The sequence below is a fragment of the Tachyglossus aculeatus genome, chromosome X5 (genome assembly GCF_015852505.1).
Source record: "Tachyglossus aculeatus isolate mTacAcu1 chromosome X5, mTacAcu1.pri, whole genome shotgun sequence".
NCBI classification, from domain to species: Eukaryota; Metazoa; Chordata; class Mammalia; order Monotremata; family Tachyglossidae; genus Tachyglossus; species Tachyglossus aculeatus.
This window is the reverse complement of record NC_052097.1, coordinates 11,427,178-11,455,065: the sequence shown is the minus strand read 5'-3', so window position 1 is coordinate 11,455,065 and position 27,888 is coordinate 11,427,178. Positions and strand designations below refer to the sequence as shown.

Genomic DNA, 27,888 nt, shown 5'->3' with positions numbered 1-27,888 from the left:
GTGCAGAGCGCTGTACTAAATTATTACTGACGATTATATTCATTCTATCGTATTTATCGAGTGCTTACTATGTGCAGAGCACCGTACTAAATTATTACTGACGACAATAATCATTCCATCGTATTTATCGAGCGCTTACTGTGCACAGAGCGCCGTACTAAATTGTTACTGACGACGATATTCGTTCCAGCCTATTTATCGAGCGCTTAATGTGTGCAGAGCCCGGGGACTAAGCGCTGGGGAGAGTGCGCTACTTCCCAAGCGCTTAGTACAGTGCTCTGCACACAGTAAGCGCTCAATAAATATGATTGAATGAATGAATGAATGAATAGATGTACTCGTTCAGCGCTAAGCACTGTTCTACGCGCTGGAGCAGATGCGAGATCATCAGGAGCCACGGGAGGCTCACAGTCTTAAAAGCAGAGGACGCGCCTTAAACCCGCCCGTAAAGATGAGGAAACTGAGGCACAGAAGTTTCGTTTGAGCGGAAGCTTGGCCCCGGCGGACCTGGGTTCTAATCCCACCTCCGCCACCCGTCGGCAAGCCACTGCCCGGTGCCTCAGTTCCCTCATCTGTACAATGGGGATTTGATCCCCATGTGGGACAGGGACTGTGTCCGACCGGATTACTATTCGATTTATTTTGTTAACGATGTTTTATTCCGGCGACTTGACACCCGTCCGCAGGTTTTGTTTTGTTGTCCGTCTCCCCCTTCTAGACTATGAACCCGCTGTTGGGAAGGGCCCGCCTCTATTTGTTGCTGAACTATCCTTTCCAAGCGCTTAGTACAGTGCTCTGCACACAGTAAGCGCTCAGTAAATACGACTGAACGAATGAATGAATGAAAAGGAAGGTCTTAAATACCATTTTAAAAAGGAAAGGGTAAGTCGCTTCTCCTCTCTGGGCCCCAATTTGTCACCAGTTGAGCGGGGGAAATGTCGCCCGCCTCTCTCTCCCATCCCAGGGATGTACTGAGGACCGGATGTTTGGGAAATAATAATGATGGCATTTGTTGACGGAAATGAGGGAGCGCTTTGGGAAAAGCAAAGACTCGAGCCCCGGGATCGTCCGAGGCCACGGGCCACTTCCTCATTCTTCCCGCTCGGCGCGGCCGACTTACCAGGGGGTAATGCGGCCTCAGTTTACCCGTGTACCGGTAGCCCGCCCAGGGGTCGGTGTTGATTTCGCCTTCCACCGTCCAAGAGGAGACTTCCCGTTTGGCCTTCTCATCTTCTGGAAGAGAGAACCGAAATCCCGGGGTAAAGAAAGGCTCCTTCCCGAGGGCCCGGGGAATGGAAACTGGCTGGCTGAGCGCTTTGGGAGAAGCAGCGGGGCTCAGCGGAAAGAGCCCGGGCTTTGGAGTCCGAGGTCACGGGTTCAAATCCCGGCTCCTCCACTTGTCAGCTGTGTGACTTTAGGCAAGTCACTTCATTCATTCATTCATTCATTCATTTGTATTTATCTACAAATCTACTAAGCGCTTGGGAAGTCCAAGTTGGCAACATAACTTCACTTCTCTGGGCCTCAGTTCCCTCATCTGGAAAATGGGGATTAAGACTGCAAGCCCCCCGCGGGACAACCTGATCACCCTGTCTCCTCCCCAGCGCTTAGAACAGTGCTTTGCACATAGTAAGCGCTTAGGGAAGCAGCGTGGCTCAGTGGGAAGAGCCCGGGCTCTGGAGTCAGAGGTCAAGGGTTCAAATCCCGGCTCCGCCACTTGTCAGCTGGGTGACTTTGGGTGAGTCACTTCACTTCTCTGGGCCTCAGTTCCCTCATCTGGAAAATGGAGATTAAGACTGCGAGCCCCCCGTGGGACAACCTGATCACCTTGTAACCTCCCCAGCGCTTAGAACGGTGCTTTGCACGTAGTAAGCACTTAATAAATGCCATTATTATTATTATTATTATTATTTTATTATTAAGTCCCAGAGGAGCGAGTGGCACGCTCCCCGCCCACAAGGACACACCGGCATTTTCCGAGATAACGATAAACGAAAAAGTGGAGGGGCGTAAATGCCGGAGACGGCCGATTCCTTGAGCTGCTGGGGATCCATCAGGGAAGGCTTGGGGAAGCAGCGTGGCTCAGTGGAAAGAGCCCGGGCTTTGGAGTCAGGGGTCATGGGTTCGAATCCCGGCTCTGCCACTTGTCAGCTGTGTGACCTCGGGCAAGCCATTTAACTTCTCTGTGCCTCAGTTACCTCATATGTAAAATGGGGATGAAGACTGTGAGCCTCAAGTGGGACAACCTGATCACCTTGTAGCCCCCCCAGCGCTTAGAACAGTGCTTGGCACATAGTAAGCGCTTAACAAATATCACCATTATTATTATTACTCATCAGGGAAGGCTTGGGGAAGCAGCGTGGCTCAGTGGAAAGAGCCCGGGCTTTGGAGTCAGAGGTGACAGGTTCAAATCCCGGCTCCGCCACTTGTCAGCTGGGCGACTTTGGGCAAGTCGCTTCACTTCTCTGGGCCTCAGTTCCCTCATCCGTAAAATGGTGATTAAGATTGTAAGCCCCCCGTGGGACAACCTGATCACCTTGTATCCCCCCTCCAGCGCTTAGACCAGTGCTTTGCCCATAGTAAGCGCTTAACAAATGCCATCATTATTATTATTCTCTGTGCCGCAGTGACCTCATCTGGAAAATTCATTCATTCATTCATTGTCGTATTTATTGAGCGCTTACTGTGGGCGGAGCACTGTACTAAGCGCTTGGGAAGTACAAGTTGGTGACACATAGAGACGGCCCCTACCCAAAATGACCGCGAGGCCCGCGTGGGACACCCTGACGAGCTTGTATCTACCCCGGCGCACGGAACAGCGCTTGGCACATAGTAAGCGCTTAACAAATACCGTAATTAATTAAGCCAGAGCAGAACGGTGGGGAGAACGGTGGTCTGACTTACTTGCTTTCTTGTGGAGCAGCTTGTGAGTGGCCCAGCTTCCCTTAAAGCACTCCTGAAACGGAAAACCGGGAAGAAGTTAGCGTCTTCCTGCTGGGAGGCGGGGTGCCTTTCTAGAGCTCACCTCCTCCAAGAGGCCTTCCCTTCTAGACTGGGAGCCCGCTGTCGGGTAGGGACCGTCTCTCTATGTTGCCGACTTGTACTTCCCAAGCGCTTAGTACAATGCTCTGCACACAGTAAGCGCTCTATAAATACGATTGAATGAACGAATGAGCCCCCCCCCCCTTTTTAATGGCATTTATTAAGCGTTTATGACGTGCAAAGCACTGTTCTTTTTCCTCTCCTTCCCCTCCCCACAGCACCTGTATAGATGTTTGTGCAGATTTATGACTCTATCTGACTTCTACATATTGACTATTCTGTTTATTTTGTTAATGACTTGCCTCTAGCTTTATTTCTATTTATTCTGACGACTGGACACCCGTCCACATGGTTTGTTTTATCGTCTGTCTTCCCCTTCTAGACCGTGAGCCCGCTGTCGGGTAGGGACCATCTCTATATATCGCCGACTCGTACTTCCCAAGCGCTTAGTACAGTGCTCTGCACAAAGTAAGCGCTCAATACGACTGAATGAACCAATGAGGCCCCCCCCCTTTTTAATGGCATTTATTAAGCGCTTATTACGTGCAAAGCACTGTTCTGCTTTTTCCTCTCCTTCCCCTCCCCACAGCACCTGTATAGATGTTTGTGCAGATTTATTACTCTATTTATTTTACTTCTACATATTGACTATTCTATTTATTTTGTTAATGACTTGCCTCTAGCTTTATTTCTATTTATTCTGACGACTGGACACCCGTCCACATGTTTTGTTTTGTTGTCTGTCTTCCCCTTCTAGACGGTGAGCCCGTTGTTGGGTAGGGACCGTCTCTATATGTCGCCGACTCGTACTTCCCAAGCGCTTAGTACAGTGCTCTGCACACAGTAAGCGCTCAATAAATACGATTGAATGAACGAATGAGCCCCCCCTCCCTTTTTTAATGGCATCTATTAAGCGCTTATTACGTGCAAAGCACTGTTCTGCTTTTTCCTCTCCTTCCCCTCCCCACAGCACCTGTATAGATGTTTGTGCAGATTTATTACTCTATTTATTTGACTTCTACATATTGACTATTCTATTTATTTTGTTAATGACTTGCCTCTAGCTTTATTTCTATTTATTCTGACGACTGGACACCCGTCCACATGTTTTGTTTTGTTGTCTGTCTCCCCCTTCCAGACTGTGAGCCCGCTGTTGGGTAGGGACCGTCTCTATATGTCGCCGACTCGTACTTCCCAAGTGCTTAGTACAGTGCTCTGCACACAGTAAGCGCTCAATACAACTGAATGAATGAAACACCATCACTATTATTATTATTATTATTAAGCGCTTAACAAATACCACAATTATTATCATTATTACTATTCTATTTATTTTGTTAATGATGTGCACCTAGCTTTACATCTATTTATTCTGACGACTGGACACCCATCCACGTGTTTTGTTTTATTGTCTGTCTTCCCCTTCTAGACTGGGAGCCCACTGTTGGGTAGGGACCGTCTCTATGTTGCCAACTTGTGCTTCCCAAGCGCTTAGTACAGTGCTCTGCACACAGTAAGTGCTCAATAAATACGATTGATTTGATTCCCAGACTGAGCCCCCCTTTTTCCTCTCCTCCTCCCCATCCTCCCCACCCTACCTCCTTCCCCTCCTCACAGCACCTGTATAGATGTTTGTGCAGATTTATTACTCTATTTATTTGACTTGTCCATATTTACTATTCTATTTATTTTGTTAATGATGTGCACCTCACTTTACATCGATTTATTCTGACGACTGGACACCCGTCCACGTGTTTTGTTTCGTTGTCTGTCTTCCCCTTCTAGACTGTGAGCCCGTTGTCGGGTAGGGACCGTTTCTAGATGTCACTGACTTGTACTTCCCAAGCGCTTAGTACAGTGCTTTGCACACAGTAAGCGCTCAATACGATTGATTGATTGATTCCCAGACTGAGCCCCCCCTTTTTCCTCTCCTTCTTCCCCTCCCCACAGCACCTGTATAGATGTTTGTGCAGATTTATGACTCTATTTTACTTCTACATATTGACTATTCTATTTATTTTGGTAATGATGTGCCCCTGGCTTTACATCTATTTAGACGATTGAATAATCATATAAATCATTCAATCGATAAATACGATTGAATGAATGCCTGTGCACTCTGCACATAGTAAGCACTCAGTAAATACGACTGAATGAATGCCTGTGCGCTCCACACATAGTAAGCGCTCAATAAATACGATTGAATGAATGCCTGTGCGCTCTGCACATAGTAAGCGCTCAATAAATACGACTGAATGAATGTCAGTGCGCTCTGCGCACAGTAAGCGCTCAAATACGATTGAATGAATGTCAGGGTGCTCAGCACATAGTAAGTGCTCAATAAATACGATTGAATGAATGCCTGCACGCTCTGCACATAGTAAGCGCTCAATAAATACAATTGAATGAATGTCAGTGCACTCTGCGCACAGTAAGCGCTCAAATACGATTGAATGAATGGCAGGGCGCTCTGCACATAGTAACCGCTCAATAAATACGATTGAATGAATGCCTGCACGCTCTGCACATAGTAAGCGCTCAATAAATACGATTGAATGAATGCCTGTGTGCTCTGCACACGGTAAGCGCTCAATAAATACGACTGAATGAATGTCAGTGCGCTCTCTCCCCAGGAAGCGCTCAGTAAATACTACCAAATGAATGAATGGAGGTGGTAGGCAGGAATGGTGACTGTTTCCTGTTGTAGTCTCTGCTTCTCCAAGCGCTCAATACAGCGCTCTAGGAAGCGCTCCATAAATACCGTAATGAATGAGTGAATGAAGGCCTGATGTTGGGGGCGGGGAATGTGCCTAGCGTTTACCACAGGGCTGTGCGCCTCAGGAGCGCTCAATAAATACCGCTTAATGAATGAATGAAGGGCCGCGCATGCGCACAAGCAGCACGAGCGCCCAGCCCCGCCCCCCCACGAGGTCCTTCCGCTGATAGGCCGCGCCCCCGGGACAAGCCCCGCCCGCTGATAGGCCACGCCCCCGGGACAAGCCCCGCCCCCTGGCGGAGCCCCGTCCTCTGATAGGCTGCGCACCAATGACAAACCCCGCCCCCTGATGAAGCCTCGCCCGCTGACAGGCCACGCCCCCGGGCAAGCCCCCCGCGCAAGCTCCGCCCCCAGGACAAGCCCCCCTGACGAAGCCCGCCCTCTGATAGGCCGCGCCCCCAGGACAAGCCCCGCCCCCTGATGAAGCCCGGCCCACTGATAGGCCGCGCCTCCCCATGACAAGCCCCGCCCCCTGATCGGCCCCACCCCTTGACGAAGCCACGATCCTGATAGGCCCCGCCGAATAGAGGTCTCGCCCCCTGATAGGCCCCACCCACTGATGAGGCCCCGCCCCTGAAAAGGCCTCGCTCCCTGATAGGCCCCAACCCACTAATGAAGCCCCGCCCACGTATAGGCCTCACCCCTGATAGGCCCACTGATGAAGCCCCGCCCGCGATAGGCCCCGCCCACAGGCGAAGCCACGCCCCATAGAGGTTTCACCCCCGGTGAAGCCACCCCCCTTTGTAGACCCCGCCCCCGTATAGGACCCACCCACTGATAGACCCCACCCACGTTTAGGCCTCACCCCTGATAGGCCCCTCCCACTGACGAAGCCCCAGCCCATAGAGATATCGCCCCTGATAGGCCCCGCCCACTAACGAATCCCCGCCCCCTGATTGGCCGCACCCACTGACGAAGCCCCGCCCCCGTAGAGTCCCCGCCCACTAATAGGCCCCACCCACAAATGAAGCCCCACCCATCGATGGGCCCCGCCCCTTACGTTAGCCCCGCCCCATTAGTCCCCACAGCAGTTGTATATATTTGTGCAGATTACTCTATTTTACTTGTATATATTTACTATTCCATTTATTGGTTAATGATGTGCATCTAGCTGTAATTCTCTTTACTCTGACGGTTTTGTCACCTGTGTCCACGTTTCGTTTTGTTGCCTGTCTCCCCCTTCTAGCCTGTGAGCCCGTTGCTGCGTAGGGACCGTCTCTATCTGTTAGCCGGCTTGTCCTTCCCAAGCGCTTAGTCCAGTGCTCTGCACACCGTAAGCGCTCACTAAATACGATGGAGTGAATGAATGCTAGGCCCCGCCCCCTGACGAAACCCCGCCCCTGATAGGCCAAACTCCCTGTTAGGCCCCGCCCCTCGATGAAACCCGCCCCCTGATAGGCCTCGCGCCCTCACAGGTCCCGCCCCCATGATAGGCCCCGCCCAAAGAGAGGCCCCGCCCCTTGGCGAAGCCCCGCCCCCGATATAGGCCGCATCGATAGGCCCCGCCCATCAATGAAAACCACCCCCTGATAGGCCTAGCTCTCTCACCGGTCCCGCCCCCATGATAGGCCCCGCCCCCTAACGAAGCCCCGCCCCTGATAGGCCGCACTCCCTGGTAGACCCCGCCCATCGATTTGACCTGCCCCCAATAGGCCTCGCTCCCTCACAGGTCCCTCCCCCAGGATAGGCCCCACCCAATAAGAGGCCTCGCTCCCTGGTAGGCCCCGCCCCCTAACGAGGCCCCGCCTCTGATAGGCCGCACTCCCTGATAGGCCCCGCCCATCTATGCAGCCCGCCCCCCGGTAGACCACTCCCACTGACGAAGCCCCGGCCCATAGAGGTATCGCCCCGATAGGCCCCGCCCCTCGATGACACCTGACCAATGAGAGGCCTCGCTCCCTGATAGGCCCCGCCCATTGGCGAAGCCCCGCCCCTGATGGGCCGCATTCCCAGATAGGCCCCTCCCCGATAGATCGCATTCCATGATAGGCCCCGCCCCTCGATGAAACCCGACCAATGAGAGGCCTCGCTCCCTGATAGGACCCGCCCGCTGGTGAAGTCCCGCCCCAGCGTAGGCCCCGCCCCCTGATAGGCCTCGCTCTCTGATTGGCCACACAACACTGATAGGCCCCGCCCCCTGACGGGCCTCGCTCCCTGATAGGCCCCCGCTAATTCCCGCCCCGCCCCGGCTCCCCCGAACGCACGTGACCGGAGGGGGGGCGCGCGAGAGCGCGCACGGTACGGGGTGGGGGAGGGGGCGCGGTCGCCAACCCCCGCGTGACCGAGGAGGACGCAGACGTCCGGCGCGCGCGCGCGCAGCGTGGGGGAGGGGAGGGCGACGGTGGGGGGAGGGGACCGGAGCGGAGGGGCCCCCCGGAGGGTCCGGGCCGGGGGAGTCACCTGGGAACAGAAGTAGGAGTCCTGGATGCCCAGCTTGAGGCAGGTGGGGCACTGGAGCTTGGCCTCGTTGCTGCAGCCGGCCGTCTCGCACACCCGGGGCTCCCCGGCCGCCATGCTGCCGCTGCCAAGGCCGCCGCTCCCAGGGCGGGCAGGCCGGCGGGGGGCGGGGCGGAGCCCGGGCGGGGGGAGGGGCGGGGACAGCCGCCGCCGCCAAGCCGCAGGCGACGCGAGCACGTGCGACCGCCCGCACGTGGCGGCAGACCTCACCCCCCACCGCCCCGAGAGCGGACCGGGGGGCGGGGCCGGACGCTGATTGGGCGGGGTCCCGGGGGGGCGGAGGCGGGCCGGGTTCTGATTGGGCGGGGCCTTAGGGGGCGGCCTCTGATTGGGCGGGACCTAAAGGGGGCGGGGCCGAGCGGAGACGCCACGCCCCCACCACCTCCCCGGCGCTCCAAGGGCGGATCCGGCCTTTGATTGGGCGGGGGCTTAGGGGGCGGGGCTGAGCGGAGGAAAGGCGGCCTCTCATTGGGCGGGTCCTAAAGGAGGCAGTTCCGGCCTCTGATTGGGCGGGGCCGAGCGGAGACGCGACGCCCCCACCTCCTCCCCGCCGCTCCAAGGGCGGAGCCGGCCTCTGATTGGGCGTGGTCTTAGGGGCGGGGCTGAGCAGAGGAAAGGCGGCTTCTGATTGGGCGGGACCTAAGGGAGGCGGATCCGGCCTCTGATTGGGCGGGGCCGAGCGGGGGCTGGGCGGCCTCTGATTGGGCGGGGCCGAGGGGCGACTCGACGCTCCAAGGGCGGGGCTGGCTTCTGATTGGGCGATGCCTTAGGGGGCGGGGCTCGAGCGGTAACGCCACGCCGCTCCGAGGGCGGGGCCGGCCTCTGATTGGGCCCCGCCCCGGGAAGGCACGGGAGTGGCCTGCAGGGGGCGTGTGCCGGGGGAGTCGCGAGGCCGCGCGCACGTGGAGGCCGGAAGTGAGCGCCTCCTGGGTGCAGAGCCCTGGGCTAAGCGCTCGGAAAGTACAATTCAGCCATTCATTCATTCAATCTGATTTATTGAGCGCATCCTGGGTGCAGAACACTGTGCTAAGCGCTCGGAAAGTACCGTTCACCCCTTCATTCATTCAATCTGATTTACTGAGCACCTCCTGGGTGCAGAGCACTGTGCTACGCGCTCGGAAAGTACCATTCACCCATTCATTCATTCAATCGTTTTTATTGATTCATTCAATCTGATTTATTGAGTACCTCCTGTGTGCAGAGCCCTGTGCTAAGCGCTCGGAAAGTACAATTCACCCCTTCATTCATTCAATCTGATTTATAGAGCGCCTCCTGGGTGCAGAGCACTGTGCTAAGCGCTCGGAAATTACAGTTTGGCCTTTCATTCATTCATTCAAGCTGATTTATTGAGCGCCTCTTGGGTGCAGAGCACTGGGCTAAGCGCTTGGAAAGTACAATTCAGCCATTCATTTATTCAATCTGATTTACTGAGTGCCTCCTGGGTGTCGAACATTGTGCTAAGCGCTCGGAAAGTACAACTCAGCCATACATTCATTCAATCTGATTTATTGAGTGCCTCCTGGGTGCAGAGCACTGTGCTAAGCGCTCGGAAAGTACCATTTACCCATTCATTCATTTTCATTCAAGCTGATTTATTGAGCACCTACTGGGTGCAGAGTACTGGGCTAAGCGCTCGGAAAGTACCATTCACCCATTTATTCAAGCTGATTTATTGAGCACCTACTGGGTGCAGAGCACTGGGCTAAGCGCTCGGAAAGTACAATTCTGCCATTCATTCGTTCATTCAACCGGATTTATTGAGCACCTCCTGGGCACAGAGCACTGTGCTAAACGCTCGGAAAGTACAATTCAACCGTTCATTCATTCAGTCGTATTTATTGAGCGCCTACTGGGTGCAGAGCCCTGGGCTAAGCGCTTGGAAACTACAATTCAGCCATTCGTTCGTTCATTCAATCGTATCTATTGAACGCCTCCTGGGCGAAGAGCACTGTGCTAAGCGCTCGGAAAGTGCAATTCAGCCATTCATTCATATTTACTGAGCCCTTACCGTGTGCAGAGCGCTGTACTAAGCGCTTGGAAAGTACAATTAGGCAACAGTTACAGTCCCTACCCAACACCGGGCTCGCAGCCTAGAAGGGGGAGACAGACAACAAAACAAAACAAGTAGACAGGTGGCAATACCATCAATATAAATAAACAGAATTATAAATAATAATAATAAGGTTGGTATTTGTCAACTTTTCTAAGCGCTGGGGAGGTTACAAGGTGATCAGGTTGTCCCATGGGGGGGCTCACAGTCTTCATCCCCGTTTAACAGATGAGGTCACCGAGGCCCAGAGACGTGAAGTGACTCGCCCGAAGTCACACAGCTGACAAGTGGTGGAGCTGGGATTAGAACCCAGGACCTCTGACTCCCAAGCCTGAACTCTTTCCACTGAGCCACGCTCAGCCGTAATTATGATTATTATTGCTTCGGTTGGTTTAAGCAGGTTACTTTAGTAACCCACCCCCGCATAGTTTAGATATGAAACGACTGGTAAAGGTGGTAATTAGCGCTGAAATTTAAAACAACCGAAAACAAGTCCAGGGACGGTGACGGCTCCAATTACATTGGGCGCTTAATAGTAGGTCTTACGTGACCTCAAATATCTGCGAGGCAATATTAGACGTCGGTTACGTGTCTGGGGAACATAGACGCTGCCCGGGTTACCTTACATCCTTACCAGCGCACACTCTATTAATAACCGGATACACTATATATATACAATCATCAGTCGTATTTATTGAGCACTTACTATGTGCAGAGCACTGTACTAAGCTTATATATATGTGTGTGTATAATATATACATACTATATAGCATATATACTATATATACACACTTACATCATATATTACATATATAGCAATATATAATAATATATACCATAATATAATAATATATAATAATGAAATACTTATGTAATATTATGTGCTATATAATTATAATATGCAATATAATAATATAATGTTATATTATAATAATATATACTACATATATATAGTATAGATATACACTATATCTGGTATGTATATGTATATACTATATATACATGCTTACATTATATATTACATATATAGCAATATATAATAAATGCTATAATATAAGAATATATAGTAATGAAATACTTATGTAATATGTGCTATATAATTATAATATAATATAATAATATGATGTTATAATATTATAATGATATATACTACATATATATGGTATAGGTATATAATAATATATGCTATAATATAATAATATATAATAATGAAATACTTATATAATATTATGTGCTATATAATTATGATAATATAATATAATATAATAATATGATGTTATAATATTATGATAATATATACTACATATATATAGGTATATACTATATCTGGTTATATAATATAATAATAATAATAGAGAAGCAGCGTGGCTTATTGGCAAGAGCCTGGGCTTCATAGAAGACGTGGGTTCTAATCCCGGCTCCGCCACTTGTCAGCCGTGTGACATTGGGCAAGTCACTTCACTTCTCTGGGCCTCAGTTCCCTCATCTGTCAAATGGGGATGAAGACTGTGAGCCCCACGGGGGACAACCTGATGACCCTGTATCTACTCCAGCGCTTAGAACAGTGCTTGGCACATAGTAAGCGCTTAACAAATGAAGAAGCAGCATGGCTTAGTGGAAAGAGCCCGGGCTTGGGAGTCAGAGGTCATGGGTTCTAATCCCATCTCTGCCGCTTGGCAGCTGGGTGACTTTGGACAAGTCACTTCACTTCTCTGGGCCTCAGTTAACTCAGCTGTAAAATGGGAGCTAAGGCAGCGGGACAGGGATTGGGTCCAACCTGATATCCTTGTGCCCACCCCAGCAGTTAGTGCGGTATCTGGCACATTGTTAGAACAGTGCTTGGCACATAGTAAGTGCTTAGCAAATACCATTATCATTATTATTATCCCCATTTTAGAGATGAGGTAACTGAGGAACAGAGAAGTGTCTTGCCCATAGTTAGCGCTTATCAAATATCATTATCATTATCACCCCCATTTTGGAGATGAGGTAACTGAGGCACAGAGAAGCGTGTTGCCCATAGTTAGCACTTAACAAACACTACTATCATTATTATTATCATCCCCATTTTGGAGATGAGGTAACTGAGGCCCAGAGAAGTGTCTTGCCCATAGTTAGAGCTTATCAAATACCACTGTCATCCCCATTTTGGAGATGAGGTAACTGAGGCACAGAGAAGTGTCTTGCCCATAGTTAGCGCTTCTCAAATACCATTATCTTTATTCTTATCATCCCCATTTTGGAGATGAGGTAACTGAGGCACAGAAAACTGTGTTGCCCATAGTTAGAGCTCATCAAATACCATTATCATCCCCATTTTAGAGATGAGGTAACTGAGGCCCAGAGAAATGTGTTGCCCATAGTTAGCGCTTAACAAATACCACTATAATTATTATTATCATCCCCATTTTGGAGATGAGGTAACTGAGGCACAGAGAAATGTCTTGCCCATAGTTAGCGCTTAACAAATACCACTATAATTATTATTATCATCCCCATTTTGGAGATGAGGTAACTGAGGCACAGATAAATGTCTTGCCCATAGTTAGCGCTTATCAAATACCACTGTCATCCCCATTTTGGAGATGAGGTAACTGAGGCACAGGGAAGTGTCTTGCTCATAGTTGGATCTTATCAAATACCACTGTCATTATTATTATCACCCCCATTTTGGAGATGAGGTAACTGAGGCACAGAAAAGCGTCTTGCCCATAGTTAGAGCTCATCAAATACCATTATCATCCCCATTTTAGAGATGAGGTAACTGAGGCACAGAGAAGTGTCTTGCCCGTAGTTAGCACTTATCAAATACCATTATCATTATTATTATCATCCCCATTTTGGAGATGAGGTAACTGAGGCACAGAAAAGTGTGTTGCCCATAGTTAGATCTCATCAAATACCATTATCATTCCCATTTTAGAGATGAGGTAACTGAGGCCCAGAGAAGTGTGTTGCCCATAGTTAGCGCTTAACAAATACCACTATCATTATTATTACCATCCCCATTTTGGAGATGAGGTAACTGAGGCCCAGAGAAGTGTCTTGCCCATAGTTAGCGCTTATCAAATACCACTGTCATCCCCATTTTGGAGATGAGGTAACTGAGGCACAGAGAAGTGTCTTGCCCATAGTTAGCACTTATCAAATACCATTATCATTATTCTGATCATCCCCATTTTGGAGATGAGGTAACTGAGGCACAGAAAAGTGTGTTGCCCATAGTTAGATCTCATCAAATACCATTATCATCCCCATTTTAGAGATGAGGTAACTGAGGCCCAGAGAAGTGTGTTGCCCATAGTTAGCGCTTAACAAAAACCACTATCATTATTATTATCGTCCCCATTTTGGAGATGAGATAACTGAGGCACAGAGAAATGTCTTGCCCATAGTTAGCGCTTATCAAATACCATTGTCATCCCCATTTTAGAGATGAGGTAACTGAGGCACAGGGAAGTGTCTTGCTCATAGTTGGATCTTATCAAATACCACTGTCATTATTATTATCATCCCCATTTTGGAGATGAGGTAACTGAGGCACAGAAAAGTGTCTTGCCCATAGTTAGAGCTCATCAAATACCATTATCATCCCCATTTTAGAGATGAGGTAACTGAGGCACAGAGAAGTGTCTTGCCCGTAGTTAGCGCTTATCAAATACCACTGTCATTATTATTATCATCCCCATTTTGGAGATGAGGTAACTGAGGCACAGAAAAGTGTCTTGCCCATAGTTAGAGCTCATCAAATACCATTATCAACCCCATTTTAGAGATGAGGTAACTGAGGCCCAGAGAAGTGTGTTGCCCATAGTTAGCGCTTAACAAATACCACTATCATTATCATCCCCATTTTGGAGATGAGGTAACTGAGGCACAGAGAAATGTCTTGCCCATAGTTAGCGCTTCTCAAATACCATTATCATTATTCTTATCATCCCCATTTTGGAGATGAGGTAACTGAGGCACAGAAAAATGTGTTGCCCATAGTTAGAGCTCATCAAATACCATTATCATCCCCATTTTAGAGGTGAGGTAACTGAGGCCCAGAGAAGTGTGTTGCCCATAGTTAGCGCTTATCAAATACCACTGTCATCCCCATTTTGGAAATGAGGTAACTGAGGCACAGAGAAATGTCTTGCCCATAGTTAGCGCTTATCAAATACCCTTGTCATCCCCATTTTGGAGATGAGGTAACTGAGACATAGAGAAGTGTCTTGCCCATAGTTGGATCTTATCAAATACCACTGTCATTATTATTATCATATCCACTTTGGAGATGAGGTAACTGAGGCACAGAAAAGCGTCTTGCGCATAGTTAGAGCTCATCAAAAACCACTATCATCCCCATTTTAGAGATGAGGTAACTGAGGCACAGAGAAGTGTCTTGCACATAGTTAGCACTTATCAAATACCATTATCATTATTATTATCATCCCCATTTTGGAGATGAGGTAACTGAGGCACAGAGAAATGTCTTCCCCATAGTTAGCGCTTATCAAATACCACTGTCATCCCTGTTTTGGAGATGAGGTAACTGAGGCACAGAGAAGTGTCTGGCCCATAGTTAGCGCTTATCAAATACCACTGTCATCCCCATTTTGGAGATGAGGTAACTGAGGCACAGAGAAATGTCTTGCCCATAGTTAGCGCTTATCAAATACCATTGTCATCCCCATTTTGGAAATGAGGTAACTGAGGCACAGAGAATTGTCTTGCCCATAGTTAGTGCTTATCAAATACATTATCATTATCATCCCCATTTTGGAGATGAGGTAACTGAGGCCCAGAGAAATGTCTTGCCCATAGTTGGCGCTTATCAAATACCCTTGTCATCCCCATTTTGGAGATGAGGTAACTGAGGCCCAGAGAAATGTCTTGCCCATGGTTAGCGCTTATCAAATACCCTTGTCATCCCCATTTTGGAGATGAGGTAACTGAGGCCCAGAGAACTGTGTTGCCCATAGTTAGCGCTTCAAAAGGCCCGTAAAGGCAAGATAAAGATGACGACGGCGGCGGCGGGATGAAGGGGGCTGAGGGCTCATGGCGGGGAGCGTCCATGCCCGCTCCTCCCTCCGCCCCGGGGGCTCACGGGAAAGATCCCCGCCCTCCAAGACTACATTTCCCAGAAGGCCCCGCCCGCCGCCGCTCCGCGCATGCGCCCCGGCGGCCCAACGGCCCCCCTCCCGCCCGTCACGTGGCCGCGCGCCGGCCAATGGGGGTTGAGCCTGATTTTTTTCCCCCGCCCCCGCCCTTCCCCCCTCCCCTCCGGGAGCGGTTGGGGGGATCAGATCGATCTAAGATGGCGACTGTGGAACCGGTGAGTGTGGCCTCCGGCCCCGCTCGGGCCGCCCCCCCCGCCCTCCCCGCGGAGTCCGCGGGCTCCGGGCCCGGCCGGGGGGCGAGCGGAGGGCCGGCCGGCGGGGGGGGGGGGGGAGGGGAAGGGTCCCCGGGATGGGGGGCTGGGGAGGGGGGAGGGGAAGGGTCCAGCGGCACGCGCGAAGGCGCCCCCGCGGGGAGGGAGGCGGAGCCGGCCGGGGGGCGGGGGGACCCGGCGCGTGGACCCCGGGCCGCGCCTGCGCGAGCCCCGAGCGCGTGGACCCCGGGCCGCGCCTGCGCGCTAGGTGGAGCCGGGGGGCCCGGAGCGCGTGGACCCCCGGGCTGCGCGCCTGCGCACTAGACGAGAACGGGGGCCCCCGCCGTGTGGGGACCCCCGGGCTGCGCGCCTGCGCGCTGAATGAGCACGGTGGGCCCGACGTATGGGGACCCCGGGCTGCGCGCCTGCGCGCTGGACGAGGACGGGGCGCCCGCAGCGTGGGGAGGACCCCGGGTTGCGCGCCTGCGCGCTGGATGAGGACGGTGGGCCCGCCGTGTGGGACCCCCGGGCTGCGCGCCTGCGCACTAAATCAATCAATCAGTCGTATCTATTGAGCGCTTACTGTGTGCAGAGCACTGTACTAAGCGCTTGGGAGGTACAAGCTGGCAACCTAGAGAGACAGTCCCTACCCAACAGTGGGCTCACAGTCTAGAAGGGGGAGACAGAGAACAAAACCAAACGTACTAACAAAATAAGTAGAATAGATAGGTACAAGTAAAATAAATAGAGTAATAGGACGGGGGGGCCCGCAGACTGAGCCCCCTCCTTCCTCTCCCCCGCCTTACCTCTTTCCCCTCCCCACGGCACGTGTATGTGTATCTATTTGTACATGTTAGTCTATTTTACTTGTACATATTCTGTTTTTATTTGATTGATATGTTTTTATTGTCTGCCTCCCACTTCTAGATTGTGAGCCCGCTGTTTGGGTAGGGACCGTCTCTATATGTTGCCAACTTGTACCTCCCAAGCGCTCAGTACAGTGCTCTGCACACAGTAAGCACTCAATAAATACGATTGAATGAGTGCTTCATGCTTCCCCACGGCACCTGTATATATGTATATATGTTTGTACATATTTTTTACTCTATTTATTTATTTTATTTGTACATATCTATTCTATTTATTTTATTTTGTTAGTATGTTTGGTTTTGTTCTCTGTCTCCCCCTTTTAGACTGTGAGCCCACTGTTGGGTAGGGACTGTCTCTATATGTTGCCAATTTGTACTTCCCAAGCGCTTAGTACAGTGCTCTGCACATAGTAAGCGCTCAATAAATACGATTGATGGTGATGATGAGTGAATGAATGACCCCGGGCTGCGCCTGCGCGCTGGCTGGAGCCGGGCGCTTGGAGCGCGTGGACCCCGGGCCCCGCGCCTGCGCACTGGCTAAGAACGGGGGGCCCGGAGCGCGTGGACCCCGGGCCGCGCCTGCGCACTGGCTGAGGACGGGGGCCTGGAGCGCGTGGACCCTGGGCTGCGCATGCGCATTGTCTGAGGACGGGGGTCCGGTGCGCGTGGACCCCGGGCTGCGCATGCGCATTGGTGGCCGGCTCGTCTGTCAGGGAGGAGGAAGAAGAGGTCGCCCTTCATTCATTCATTCATTCATTCTTTCTTTCTTCCTTTCCTCCCCCCCTTGTCTGCTGTGTGACCTTGGTCAAGTCGTGGTTCTCCTCCCGGCCCCGCCCCTGGTCTGTTGTGTGACCTTGGGCCTGTCACTTCACTTCCCTGGGCCTCAGTTCCCTCATCTGGAAAATGGGGATGAAGACTGGGAGCCCCACGTGGGACAACCTGATCACCCTGAATCCCCCCACCCCAGCGCTTAAGACAGTGCTTTGCACATAGTAAGCACTTAACAAAAACCATCATTATGATTATTATTAGAGAAGACTTCTAGACATACCTTCTGTACCTCAGTTCCCTCATCTGGAAAATGGGGATGGAGACTGAGCCCCACGTGGGACAGCCTGATTAACTTGTGTATACCCCAGAGCTTAGAACAGTGCTTTGCACATAGTAAGCACTTAACCAAAACCATCATTATTATTATTATAGAAGATTTCTAGACATACCTTCTGTACCTCAGTTCCCTCATCTGGAAAATGGGGGTGAAGACTGAGCCCTACGTGGGACAGACTGATTAACTTGTATAGGCCCCAGTGCTTAGAACAGTGCTTTGCACATAGTAAGCACTTAACCAAAACCATCATTATTATTATTATAGAAGATTTCTAGACATACCTTCTGTACCTCAGTTCCCTCATCTGGAAAATGGGGGTGAAGACTGAGCCCCACGTGGGACAGCCTGATTAACTTGTATATACCCTAGCGCTTAGAACAGTGCTTTGCACATAGTAAGCACTTAACAAAAGCCATCATTATTATTATTATTATAGAAGACTTCTAGAGTACAGTTCCCTCATCTGGGAAATGGAGATGAAGACTGTGAGCCCCCCATGGGACAACCTGATCACCTTGTATGTCCCCCAGCGCTTAGAGCAGTGCTTTGCACATAGTAAGCGCTTAACAAAAACCATCATTATTATTATTATTATAGAAGACTTCTAGATGTAACTTCTGTACCTCAGTTCCCTCATCTGGAAAATGGGGATGAAGACTGAGCCCCACGTGGGACAACCTGATCACCTTGTATCATCCCCAGCGCTTAGGACAGTGTTTGGCACATAGTAAGCGCTTAATAAGTACTAAATAATAATAGTGATGGTATTTGTTGAGCACTTACTATTCATTCTTTCAGTCGTATTTATTGAGCGCTTACTGTGTGCAGAGCACTGCACTAAACACTTGGGAAGTCCAAGTTGGCAACATATAGAGGCGGTCCCTACCCAGCAGTGGGCTCACAGTCTAGAAGGGGGAGACAGACAACAAAACAAAACATGTTAACAAAATAAAATAAATAGAAAAGTAAATAAGTACATATAAAATAGAGTAATAAATCTGTCCAAACATATATACAGGTGCTGTGGGGAGGGGAAGGAGGTAGGGTGGGGGGGGGATGGGGGAGGAGGAAGGAGGGGGCTCAGTCTGGGAAGGCCTCCTGGAGGAGGTGAGCTATGTGCCAAGCACTGTCCTAAGCGCTGGGGAGGTTACAAGTTGATCAGGTTGTCCCACGGGGGGGCTCACAGTTTTAATCCCCATTTTACAGATGAGGGAACCGAGGCACAGAGAAGTGAGGTGACTTGCCCAAAGTCACACAGCTGACAGTTGGCAGAGCCAAAATTATTATTACTATTATTCCCTTCCTCTGGGCCTCGGTCGCCTCATCTGTAAACTGGGGATTCATTCATTCAATCGTATTTATTGATGGAGCTTGGGAGCCCCATGTGGGACAGGGATTCCCCCCCCTTTTAGACTGTGAGCCCGCTGTTGGGTAGGGACTGTCTCTATATGTTGCCAACTTGTACTTCCCAAGCGCTTAGTACAGTGCTCTGCACACAGTAAGCGCTCAGTAAATACGATTGATGATGATGATGATGACCGGGCCCAACTCCATCATCTTGCCTCCACCCCAACGCTTAGAACCGTGGTTGGTACATAGTAAGCGCCTAACAAACGCCACAGTTATTAATGTTATTATCCACCCGCGGAGCCTGTGGTGCAGGCCCCACCCCTACCTCGGCACCATAGGGAAGCAGCGTGGCTCAGCGGAAAGAGCCCGGGCTCCGGAGTCAGGGGTCATGGGTTCAAATCCCCACTCCGCCAAATTGTCAGCTGGGTGACTTTGGGCGAGTCCCTTCACTTCTCTGGGCCTCAGTGACCTCATCTGGAAAATGGGGGTGAAGACTGTGAGCCCCCCCGTGGGACAACCTGGTCGCCTTGTAACCTCCCCAGCGCTTAGAGCAGTGCTTTGCACATAGTAAGCGCTTAATAAGTGCCATTATTATTATTATTATCCTTTTAAAGGCTCCCGGAGCGTTGTGGCCGCCCCTTCTAGACTGTGAGCCCGTTGCTGGGCGGGGATTGTGTCTCTGTTGCTGAATTATACTTTCCAAGCGCTTAGTCCAGTGCCCTGCACACAGTAAGCGCTCAATAAATATGATTGAACGAATGAGTGAGGTGGAGGATCCCGGACCACCCCAGGTGGTTCATTCATTGTCGTATTTATCCAGCGCCGACTGGGCGCAAAGCCCTGTACTAAGCGCTTGGGAGAGGGCGACAGAACAAGCAGTAGCCGCATTCCTTCTAGACTGTGAGCCCACTGTTGGGTAGGGACCGTCTCTATATGTTGCCAACTTGTACGTCCCAAGCGCTTAGTACAGTTCTGTGCACACAGAAAGCGCTCAGTAAATTTGATTGATTGATTGATTCCTGCCCCTAATGGGGAAATGCCCCAGGCCTCAGCCCAGCGGCTTCTTGGGGGGTTTCCGACGACTTTCTGGGAGCCGTTTTCGGATCCGTCATGGGGTTGGCTTTCTAGTCTGGGATGGGAAGACAATCCTTCAGGAATGGAGGGTCTTCTACCCCCTGCGTGCCCTGCCGCCGTCCGCTCCACATCGTCTAGCAGGGTTTATTAAGGTTTATTGAGAGAAGCAGCGTGGCTCAGTGGAAAGAGCCGGGGCTTGGGAGTCGGGGGTCATGGGTTCTAATTCCGGCCCCGCCGCTTGTCTGCTGGATGGCTTTGGGCAAGTCACTTCAGTTCCCTCATCTGTAAAATGGGGGTGAAGACTGTGAGCCCCACGTGGGACAACCTGATCACCTTGTATCCCCCCCAGCGCTTAGAACAGTGCTTGGCACATAGTAAACACTTAACAAAAGCCATCATTATTATTATTATTAAGGGGAAGCATCATGGCCTGGTGGATAGAGGGCAGGCCCGGATGCCAGAAGGTCGTGGGTTCTAATCCTGGCTCCGCCACTTGTCTGCTGGGTGACTTTGGGCAAGTCACTTCACTTCTCTGGGCCTCAGTGGCCTCATCTGTAAAATGGGGGTGAAGACTGTGAGCCCCATGTGGGACAACCTCATTACCTTGTATATCCCCCCCTCCCCCCAGTGTTTGGCACATAGTAAGCGCTTAACAAATGCCGTCATTATTATTCTCTGGGCCCCAGTGACCTGGAAAATGGAGATTGCGACATTGAGCCCCACTTGGGACAGGGACCGTGTCGACCTGATTTGGCTTATATCCACCCCAGCGCTTAGTACAGTGTCTGGCACACAGTAAGCGCTTGGCAACTACCACATATTCTTATCGAGCCCCCCGGTGCAGCACGCTGGACTGGACACCTCGGAAATACAGAGTGAAGAAATGACATGTCTTCCCCGCCCTCAACAAACTTACACTAATATGGGGAGCAAACATACAGGTATTTTGGGTCACTTTCGGCTCTAGAGAAGCAGCGTGGTGTAGGGGATAGGGCACGAAGTCAGAAGGTGGTGGGTTCAAATCCCAGTTCTGCTGTGTGACCTTGGGCTACTCACTTCTCTGGGCCTCAGTTACCTCATCTGTAAAACGGGGCTCACAGTGGGACAGGGACAGTGCTTGGCAACTAGGAAGCGCTTAATAAATGCCTCACTTATTATGTAGGAAAGGGACTATGTCCAACCTGATTAGCTTGTGAATACCCCAGTGCTTGGCAGATAGTAAGCGCTTCACAAATACCGCCGTGATCATCGTTATTAAGAAAAGGCTCTCCGATTCCTTCGTGTTTATTAAAACCATCGTTGTAGCGGTCCGCTCTGGGCATGGACCCTTCGGGTTGCGCACTTGTACCGGGGGGAGGCTTCTGGAAATTGGGTTGAAAGCCTCGAAGCGCTAGCAGATAAAACGGCCGATAAATCAAACCGAGGAAGAACTTCATGGCTTCTCTAATTTCAAGGTTCCACCCCACGGGACGTATTTAAAATATGGAGTTGATTGGATTAACCTTGGGTTCCCCCTCCCGCCCCGTAGCTCCCAACTGGAGAAGAAGCAGAATTAATTTTTGTTTTTCCTTACTCTTTTCAGGTTGTCATAATGCAAACCTGGCTGGTCCCGTTCCAGTACTGTCATCAGAGTTGACAACGGAACCCAGCCGGTCAAAACTCCTAGCCGTAGCGTAAATCACTTTTAAATCGCTGCCGTGGCCTCCCGGGAGACTCTCCCGAGCCGGAAAATGTTTTAGGCTTGGGGGTGTTTGATGGCCGGTTTTCTTAGACCCTCGGAAAACTCCCCCACCCTCCAACTCCCGTATTTTTCCAGGCGCCCTAGCCAAGCAGACCCGCTCCGTCGGGAGAACGCTGGCTAGTCCCGCCTGGAGATTTCTAGCCCAAAATGCCCGGTGAACCCACACGCCTCCCGGCAGAAGTTGTTACGTCCGTAGCACCCTGTCAGTAGTCACCACGAATGGCCCGTTCCCCGGTGACATTTTGTGGTCAGTGATGTGTTTTCAGGGTGAGGTGGGCTGGTACTGGCAAGTTTGAATAGTGAAACTTGGGGAAAAAAAAAAAGCCGAGGAAAGAGGTAAGTCGTTTTTTTGCGGGGGGCAGGGTGGTGTGGCTCAGTGGAAAGAGCCCGGGCTTTGGAGTCAGAGGTCATGGGTTCAGATCCCAGCTCTGCCAACTGTCAGCTGGGTGACTTGGGGCAAGTCACTCAACATCTCTGGGCCGTGGGACAATCTGATCATCTTGTATTCATTCAATCGTATTCATTGAGTGCTTACTGTGTGCAGAGCACTGCACTAAACGCTTGGGAAGTACAAGTTGGCACCCTTGTAACCTCCCCAGTGCTTAGGACGGTGCTTTGACGTAGTAAGCGCTTAATAAACGCCATTATTATTATTAAACGTGGTATTTAGTCTTACTAGAATACGCCTGCCTAGAAGACTTGCCAAAAGATCCATTTTCTGGGAAAGTGCAAATGGAGACCGTCATCTAGCAAGTTTTTGTTTATGAAGGCCACCTTCTGGGAACTCCCCAGGGCTCAAGCGGGCTGTTTTTCCTGCAAGTTTGTAGTTGCTCCGGGAAGGAGAAGACCGTTTCAGGGAAGCAAGTTTCCGCCTATAACTAGGGATAGAAAACCATCCCCTGACTTTGATGTACTAGTCATTCAAACAGCACGGCTGAGTGAACGAATCAGCTTTAAGTCGGAAAAGCGAAATCCAGCTTGGACTCCCGTGCGACCGAGCTGTTAATCCTTCTGAAAGCGATCGTACTGCAGAACTGGATGGAACTCTTCTGGGGTTGGGGGGAGACGGGGCGTTAGGTGACTTCATCTGGAAATTTGGGAGGTCCATGGAGCCGTGGCATGACCCCCTCTCACCATGGTGACGGGGGAGAGGGCCGCAGAGGGACCCGAACCATTTTAGGGTTTGACCTCCTAGTTGGCAGTGCCACGAGAGGCGATGGGATCCCGTAGGTGAGTCAGTAGGGCCCCAGAGAATGGGATCTTTACAGCAGAGAGGGCTTCCACATAACGTGGAAGTTCTTCGTAAACGGAATTATCTAGAATTTGCTGCTCTCGTATTCTGCCCACCTCCCCAGCCCCCGGGGAAGAACCACAAGATCCCACCGCTCCGATTTCCTCCCGCCAACCGGTTTCCTTCAGTTAGGCGTTTGGGAAGTTTGGAGTGGAGGTTGTCCACACTCAGACCTTATAATCCGGCCTTTCCCCATTCCCCAAGCTGGACCGCTCTTCCCAAAGGTTGCATGACCCCCCCATTGCGGGCCTTAAAATGGAAACTCCTGGCTTACAGCTGGCCAGGACGTTCACGTGGTGAACTTCGGGTAGTATTTTGAACTGTTAAAACAAAACATCGCAACTGAGAACCGCGTATCGAGTTCGGTGGACTTAAAGCATGCCCCTAAATTGGCCAAACTGGTAATACGGACAGTTTGATGCCGCACACTCCAGATCATAATCATCAATCGTATTGAGCGCTTACTATGTGCAGAGCACTGTACTAAGCGCCAGATGCGTTTCCCAACGCTGTAGCCTCTACCCAGGAACACTTGGGTAGTCGGAAGACCTTCCCCTAATTTTGCCGCCCTGTTACAACCGCAGCCTGGACCGGGAGCATTCCTAGCTGAACTGAGTGGATGGAGTTTGGGATCCCCTTTTTTCAGGATATACTTTTCACTTCCTTCCAGATGCCGTGGTACTTGGGAAATGCTCCCTGAGCCATAACTTCTGTTCCTCCTATTTACAAAATTTGGTCAGGAAGGTTTAGGCACTGATCAAAATGCCAGAGTTGGAATTTATCATTTCTTTAAAATGGCCTAAAGCAAAGGGAAATTTTGCAAATTTGGGGGGGTGGGGAAGCAGTGCGCTGCCTTTTAAGAGAGCGATTACTTGCAAAACAAGTACTCGTTCCCTCCTTGTGGAGCCAGATGTTGGTTTTCCCCACCTCTGCCAGGCCAAAGCCATCGGTCCAAACCTCAGTTATGTCTGGTTGGTTTGGCGGCTACTGTCCAAAAAGGCCCCGGGGACCCAAAAACCAGACCTCACAGCCATTTGGTAAAAGCCATACAAAATTGCGAATGCTGCTCGAATTCAAAGTGGCTTTCTCTCTGTTCAGTTTCACTTAGTCTTGACTTTCCGGGGAAAGCAAGGCCCATTTCTCATCCTGCCTTCACGTTCCCAGCAGCAGTAAAGTATTCCCACCATCTGGCGAGAATCCACATTCCAGGAAGTGATGCTTCCCTGTCGGGATGGGCAGGGAAAGAAAGGCCAAGGGTAGGTGGGAATTCCCACGCGATGAGGCAGAACGGTGGTCTCCTGCAGAGGTGTTCAGTGGAGATGGGAGCTTCCTTTCTACTTGTTTCCTCCTTTAATAATAATAATTCTGTATTTATTAAGCACTTACCTTTGGCGAGGCACCGTACCAAGCGCTGGGGTGGATACAGACAAATCGGGTTGGACACAGTCACTGTCCCACGTGGGGCTCCCAGTCTCAATCCCCGGTTTCCAGATGGAGGGAACTGAGGCAGAGAGAAGTTTAAGTGACTTTAAGTTCACACAGCAGTCAAGGGGCGGAAGGCAGGATTAGAACCCATGACCTTATGACTCCCAGGCTCTTGCTCTAATGACTAGGCCGTGCTGCTTCTCCCTTGCTCGTCAGTGCCTTTTGGGCGAGCCCCCAACCAGGCGCCTGGGAGTGACCCCTCAAAGTCAGACGAGGCCTTGGTTTTCGAGGAGCGCGCTGTCCGGTGAGGGACACTTGTGCCATTTTTCCCCCGGGATGGTACGGTTTTGGGGAGCGTCAGAGTCGACATAAAGTGAGCAAAAAGACAAAACCAAACTCGACTTCGGGTAGGCCGAGAACCAGAGCAGACCTTCCACCTTGTCTCCGTCCACTCTTTTAGCCATGACAGATCCCGACCGATACAGGCTAGAGATCATTTTGGGATTCATCCCTTATCATTTAGGTTCGGACCCATGAGGGTTTTTACCAGGGACATCTCGAAATGTCCGTGTACGGTTTTTCATTTGTCTCCAGAACTAGTAAATGTTCTGTGTAGGTTAGACTGCTAACCTGACTTGGACAGAGGAAGATCTAATAATAATAATGGTATTTGTTAAGAGCTTACCAGGTGCCAAGCACTATGCGCGGCTGGTAGGTCGCTGCGAATCGGGCGGCCTGTCAACAAGGTGTTTCGGAGGTTTCTCGGGTAATACAGAAATTCCCATTTCTCTTTGAACGTGAAGTGGATGGTAGACATTTGCTGATGGCTTAATCCCCAAGATACACTTGCATTTTCTGAAGCGCCACACTGTTGTCTTATGTATTTTGGAAAGGAGCTACTTCAAACGCTGAACTCCGTGAAAAATAACTTCTGGGCCCGAGTCCAATAGCCAGTTGCCCACATGGTACCGTTCTAGGTGCTTGGAAACAGTTTGGGGGAGGAAAGTGGAAGTTAACAGTTCTGAACTCTGCCCCACCTCCAAACTAGGAATTATGTCACTTTATAAAGAATTATTCATTTAGCCGACCAGGCCTGTTTAGCCTATATATATATACGTGATAAAAATCATTCATTTGGCACATTTAAATCATTCTTTTCAAAAAATTAGTTTCCGCTAAAATGTGGCGCCACCGAAGCATCGGTTGTTTGGGGCGGACTTTGCTTTGGCAAGTCGGTTTGTGTAGTTAAAAGCTTTAAAACTTGGTATTGCAGCCTGAAATCTGCATTTTTATGGTGGCGAACCAGTGCGGTTACGGTATTCAGCGGACCGTGAGTTTTTTCAACCATTTCTAAATCTACTTAATGCAAAAGAGCCTTTTTAAAATGTATCCGAAATCTGACTCGTAGAATTAGAGTGTGATCCTTTGGGTAGAAAAGGGAATATTATAGAATCTAAGAAAGCATTTTCATCCATAATAGGGCTCATGAATTGAGGCTGGGAAGGAAGGAAAAATTTTGCCTATGAAAAAAGCCTTTTATCTCAGCGATAGAATTGGTGCACAGGCCATTATCACCACTGAAAGAAATTAAACCTGAAAACGCCTGAGAAATTAAATTCGTTAAAATTAATCTTGACTCTTGATGTACTCTATTGTGTAGATCATTTGCATATGGTCAAAGACCTACTGTTTAGCTTGTGCCGTGTACCAGCTGTAGGGTAATAGAAAGGGGGTTGCTTGGGTGAGGTTTTCACAAATAGAGTTTGCTAAAGCATCGGATTTTGGGCATCTGCATTATATTCTAAGATTTTCATAGCCTCATCTGGAACCCTAAGTCATTCCTGAGCTACTGAAGAGCTCATGTTCGGTGCTATTTTTCTTTGGGGTAATTTTCAAATTATGGTTTAAAAGGTCACAGTGATTGAAAAATGGTATTTCTGCCCTTCAAGCGCCAATGCTCTGCATATGGTAAGCGCTCAGTAAATGCCATTGATTGATGGAAAGAGAGGGAGGAAGGACATTTCAATGAAAACTGCTTCATCATTAAGCAGTAAACATTCTTTCATTTATCTGCCAAAGAAGCCCCCTTGATCACTGAAGGTAGGCCAGTCTTAGGCCTTTGAAGACGAGAGGGAAATTTAAATTCAGGACCTTAGTCTTTAAACTTTTTGTCTAACTTTCTCTAGGAGGGTAAAATGCCGTCAAATGAGCTAAATATCCCGTTTGCATAATCCCTAAATCAGAGCCTCCCAGTCTTCTGGCTTTATCAGTCCAAATCCCACTGCAGCATTTTGCAGATAAAGGTATCCATGCAGAAACTTACCGTGTTCCTTTAAGAAGACAAAGCATTAATAACTCGAGCCCAGTCAGATATGAACGTTTTGTTTGATAGATCATGGGTTTCTGCCTCCCACCCCCCAGAAAACCCCTCTGACAGGTGACACTTTTATAGGACCTTTCAAGAGCCGTAGATTGCTGACTCTGATGTGAAAGAAGATTTCTAGCCGAATTTCCGACTGAACAAATTGAATCAAACTCCCGGGTAATTACTCTGAACTTAGCGGTTGCCATTTAGAGTTCCCAGCCTTTGGGAGTTGATGAAGCTCTTGGTTAATAAAACGCCCCACGGTAATTTGCCTAAACAAAGTCACGCCGTATGGGCCACGGGGGAGAACTTGGTAACGATTCTTCCCAAACCGTTCCTTCTACTGTACGCCTGGAGTTTTACCTCGGAATATAGTTTTCCCGAGAATAATGCATCTCACATTCGCAGGAGAGATCAGTCCGTCCATCGACCTCCCCGGGAAGCTGGGGAGGGGGTTAGCGAAATGGTCACTCGATCACGAATCGGGCGACTGACAGCCAACGTGGCTCCTATTTCTTGCCACCCGCCCACCGTCCTCGGGTCTGTTCTTGGCAGCCCGTCTGTCACCCGGGTCTTGGAGCCGCTCTGGCCTCTCAGTGTAGTCTTTCAGCATATGCCAGCTTTTTATATAGCCTTTTATCTGGTTCTACTTTAACCGCTCGAAAAGGGCAAGCCGTGACTTTCCCGAACGCCAGCCTCTCGATCCGGGTCTTTGGAGCCTGTTAAGTGAGAGACCTTAACTTCCAGACTCTCCCCTCATCCCGGGAACTAGTCGCCGACCTGTCAGATGTGGCCGGGGACGAGGGTTTGGAGAAGCCACGGAAAGAATTCCCGGTCCTCTCTGACCTCTTAAAACCCCGGTGTCCAGCTAGTTTATGAGGTAGCGTCAAAGCCAGGTCGGTCGTAAGTAGAGGACAGACTGGTCTCCATCGGTCAGTACATCCCCAACCCGGAATTTACGATCTCTTGGCCTGTGTCGGGAGC

The 27,888-nt window shown here is 50.3% G+C and overlaps 2 protein-coding genes across 2 annotated transcripts in view; one reads left to right on the top strand and one right to left on the bottom strand.

Moving 5' to 3' along the window:
• METAP1 (methionyl aminopeptidase 1) overlaps window positions 1-8,348 on the bottom strand; it is a 29,083-nt gene extending 20,735 nt beyond the window's left edge. Inside the window, exons 1-3 of the mRNA XM_038769325.1 lie at window positions 8,219-8,348; window positions 2,905-2,956; window positions 1,121-1,233 (exon numbers count right to left, since the gene is read on the bottom strand). Of these exons, the coding sequence (XP_038625253.1) occupies window positions 1,121-1,233; window positions 2,905-2,956; window positions 8,219-8,332 (279 nt within the window). The 5' untranslated portion in view covers window positions 8,333-8,348. The remainder of the gene's footprint in view (window positions 1-1,120; window positions 1,234-2,904; window positions 2,957-8,218) is intronic.
• Window positions 8,349-15,586: 7,238 nt separating this feature from the next.
• EIF4E (eukaryotic translation initiation factor 4E) overlaps window positions 15,587-27,888 on the top strand; it is a 32,917-nt gene continuing 20,615 nt past the window's right edge. The window contains exon 1 of the mRNA XM_038769277.1: window positions 15,587-15,645. Within this exon, the coding sequence (XP_038625205.1) occupies window positions 15,628-15,645 (18 nt within the window). The 5' untranslated portion in view covers window positions 15,587-15,627. The remainder of the gene's footprint in view (window positions 15,646-27,888) is intronic.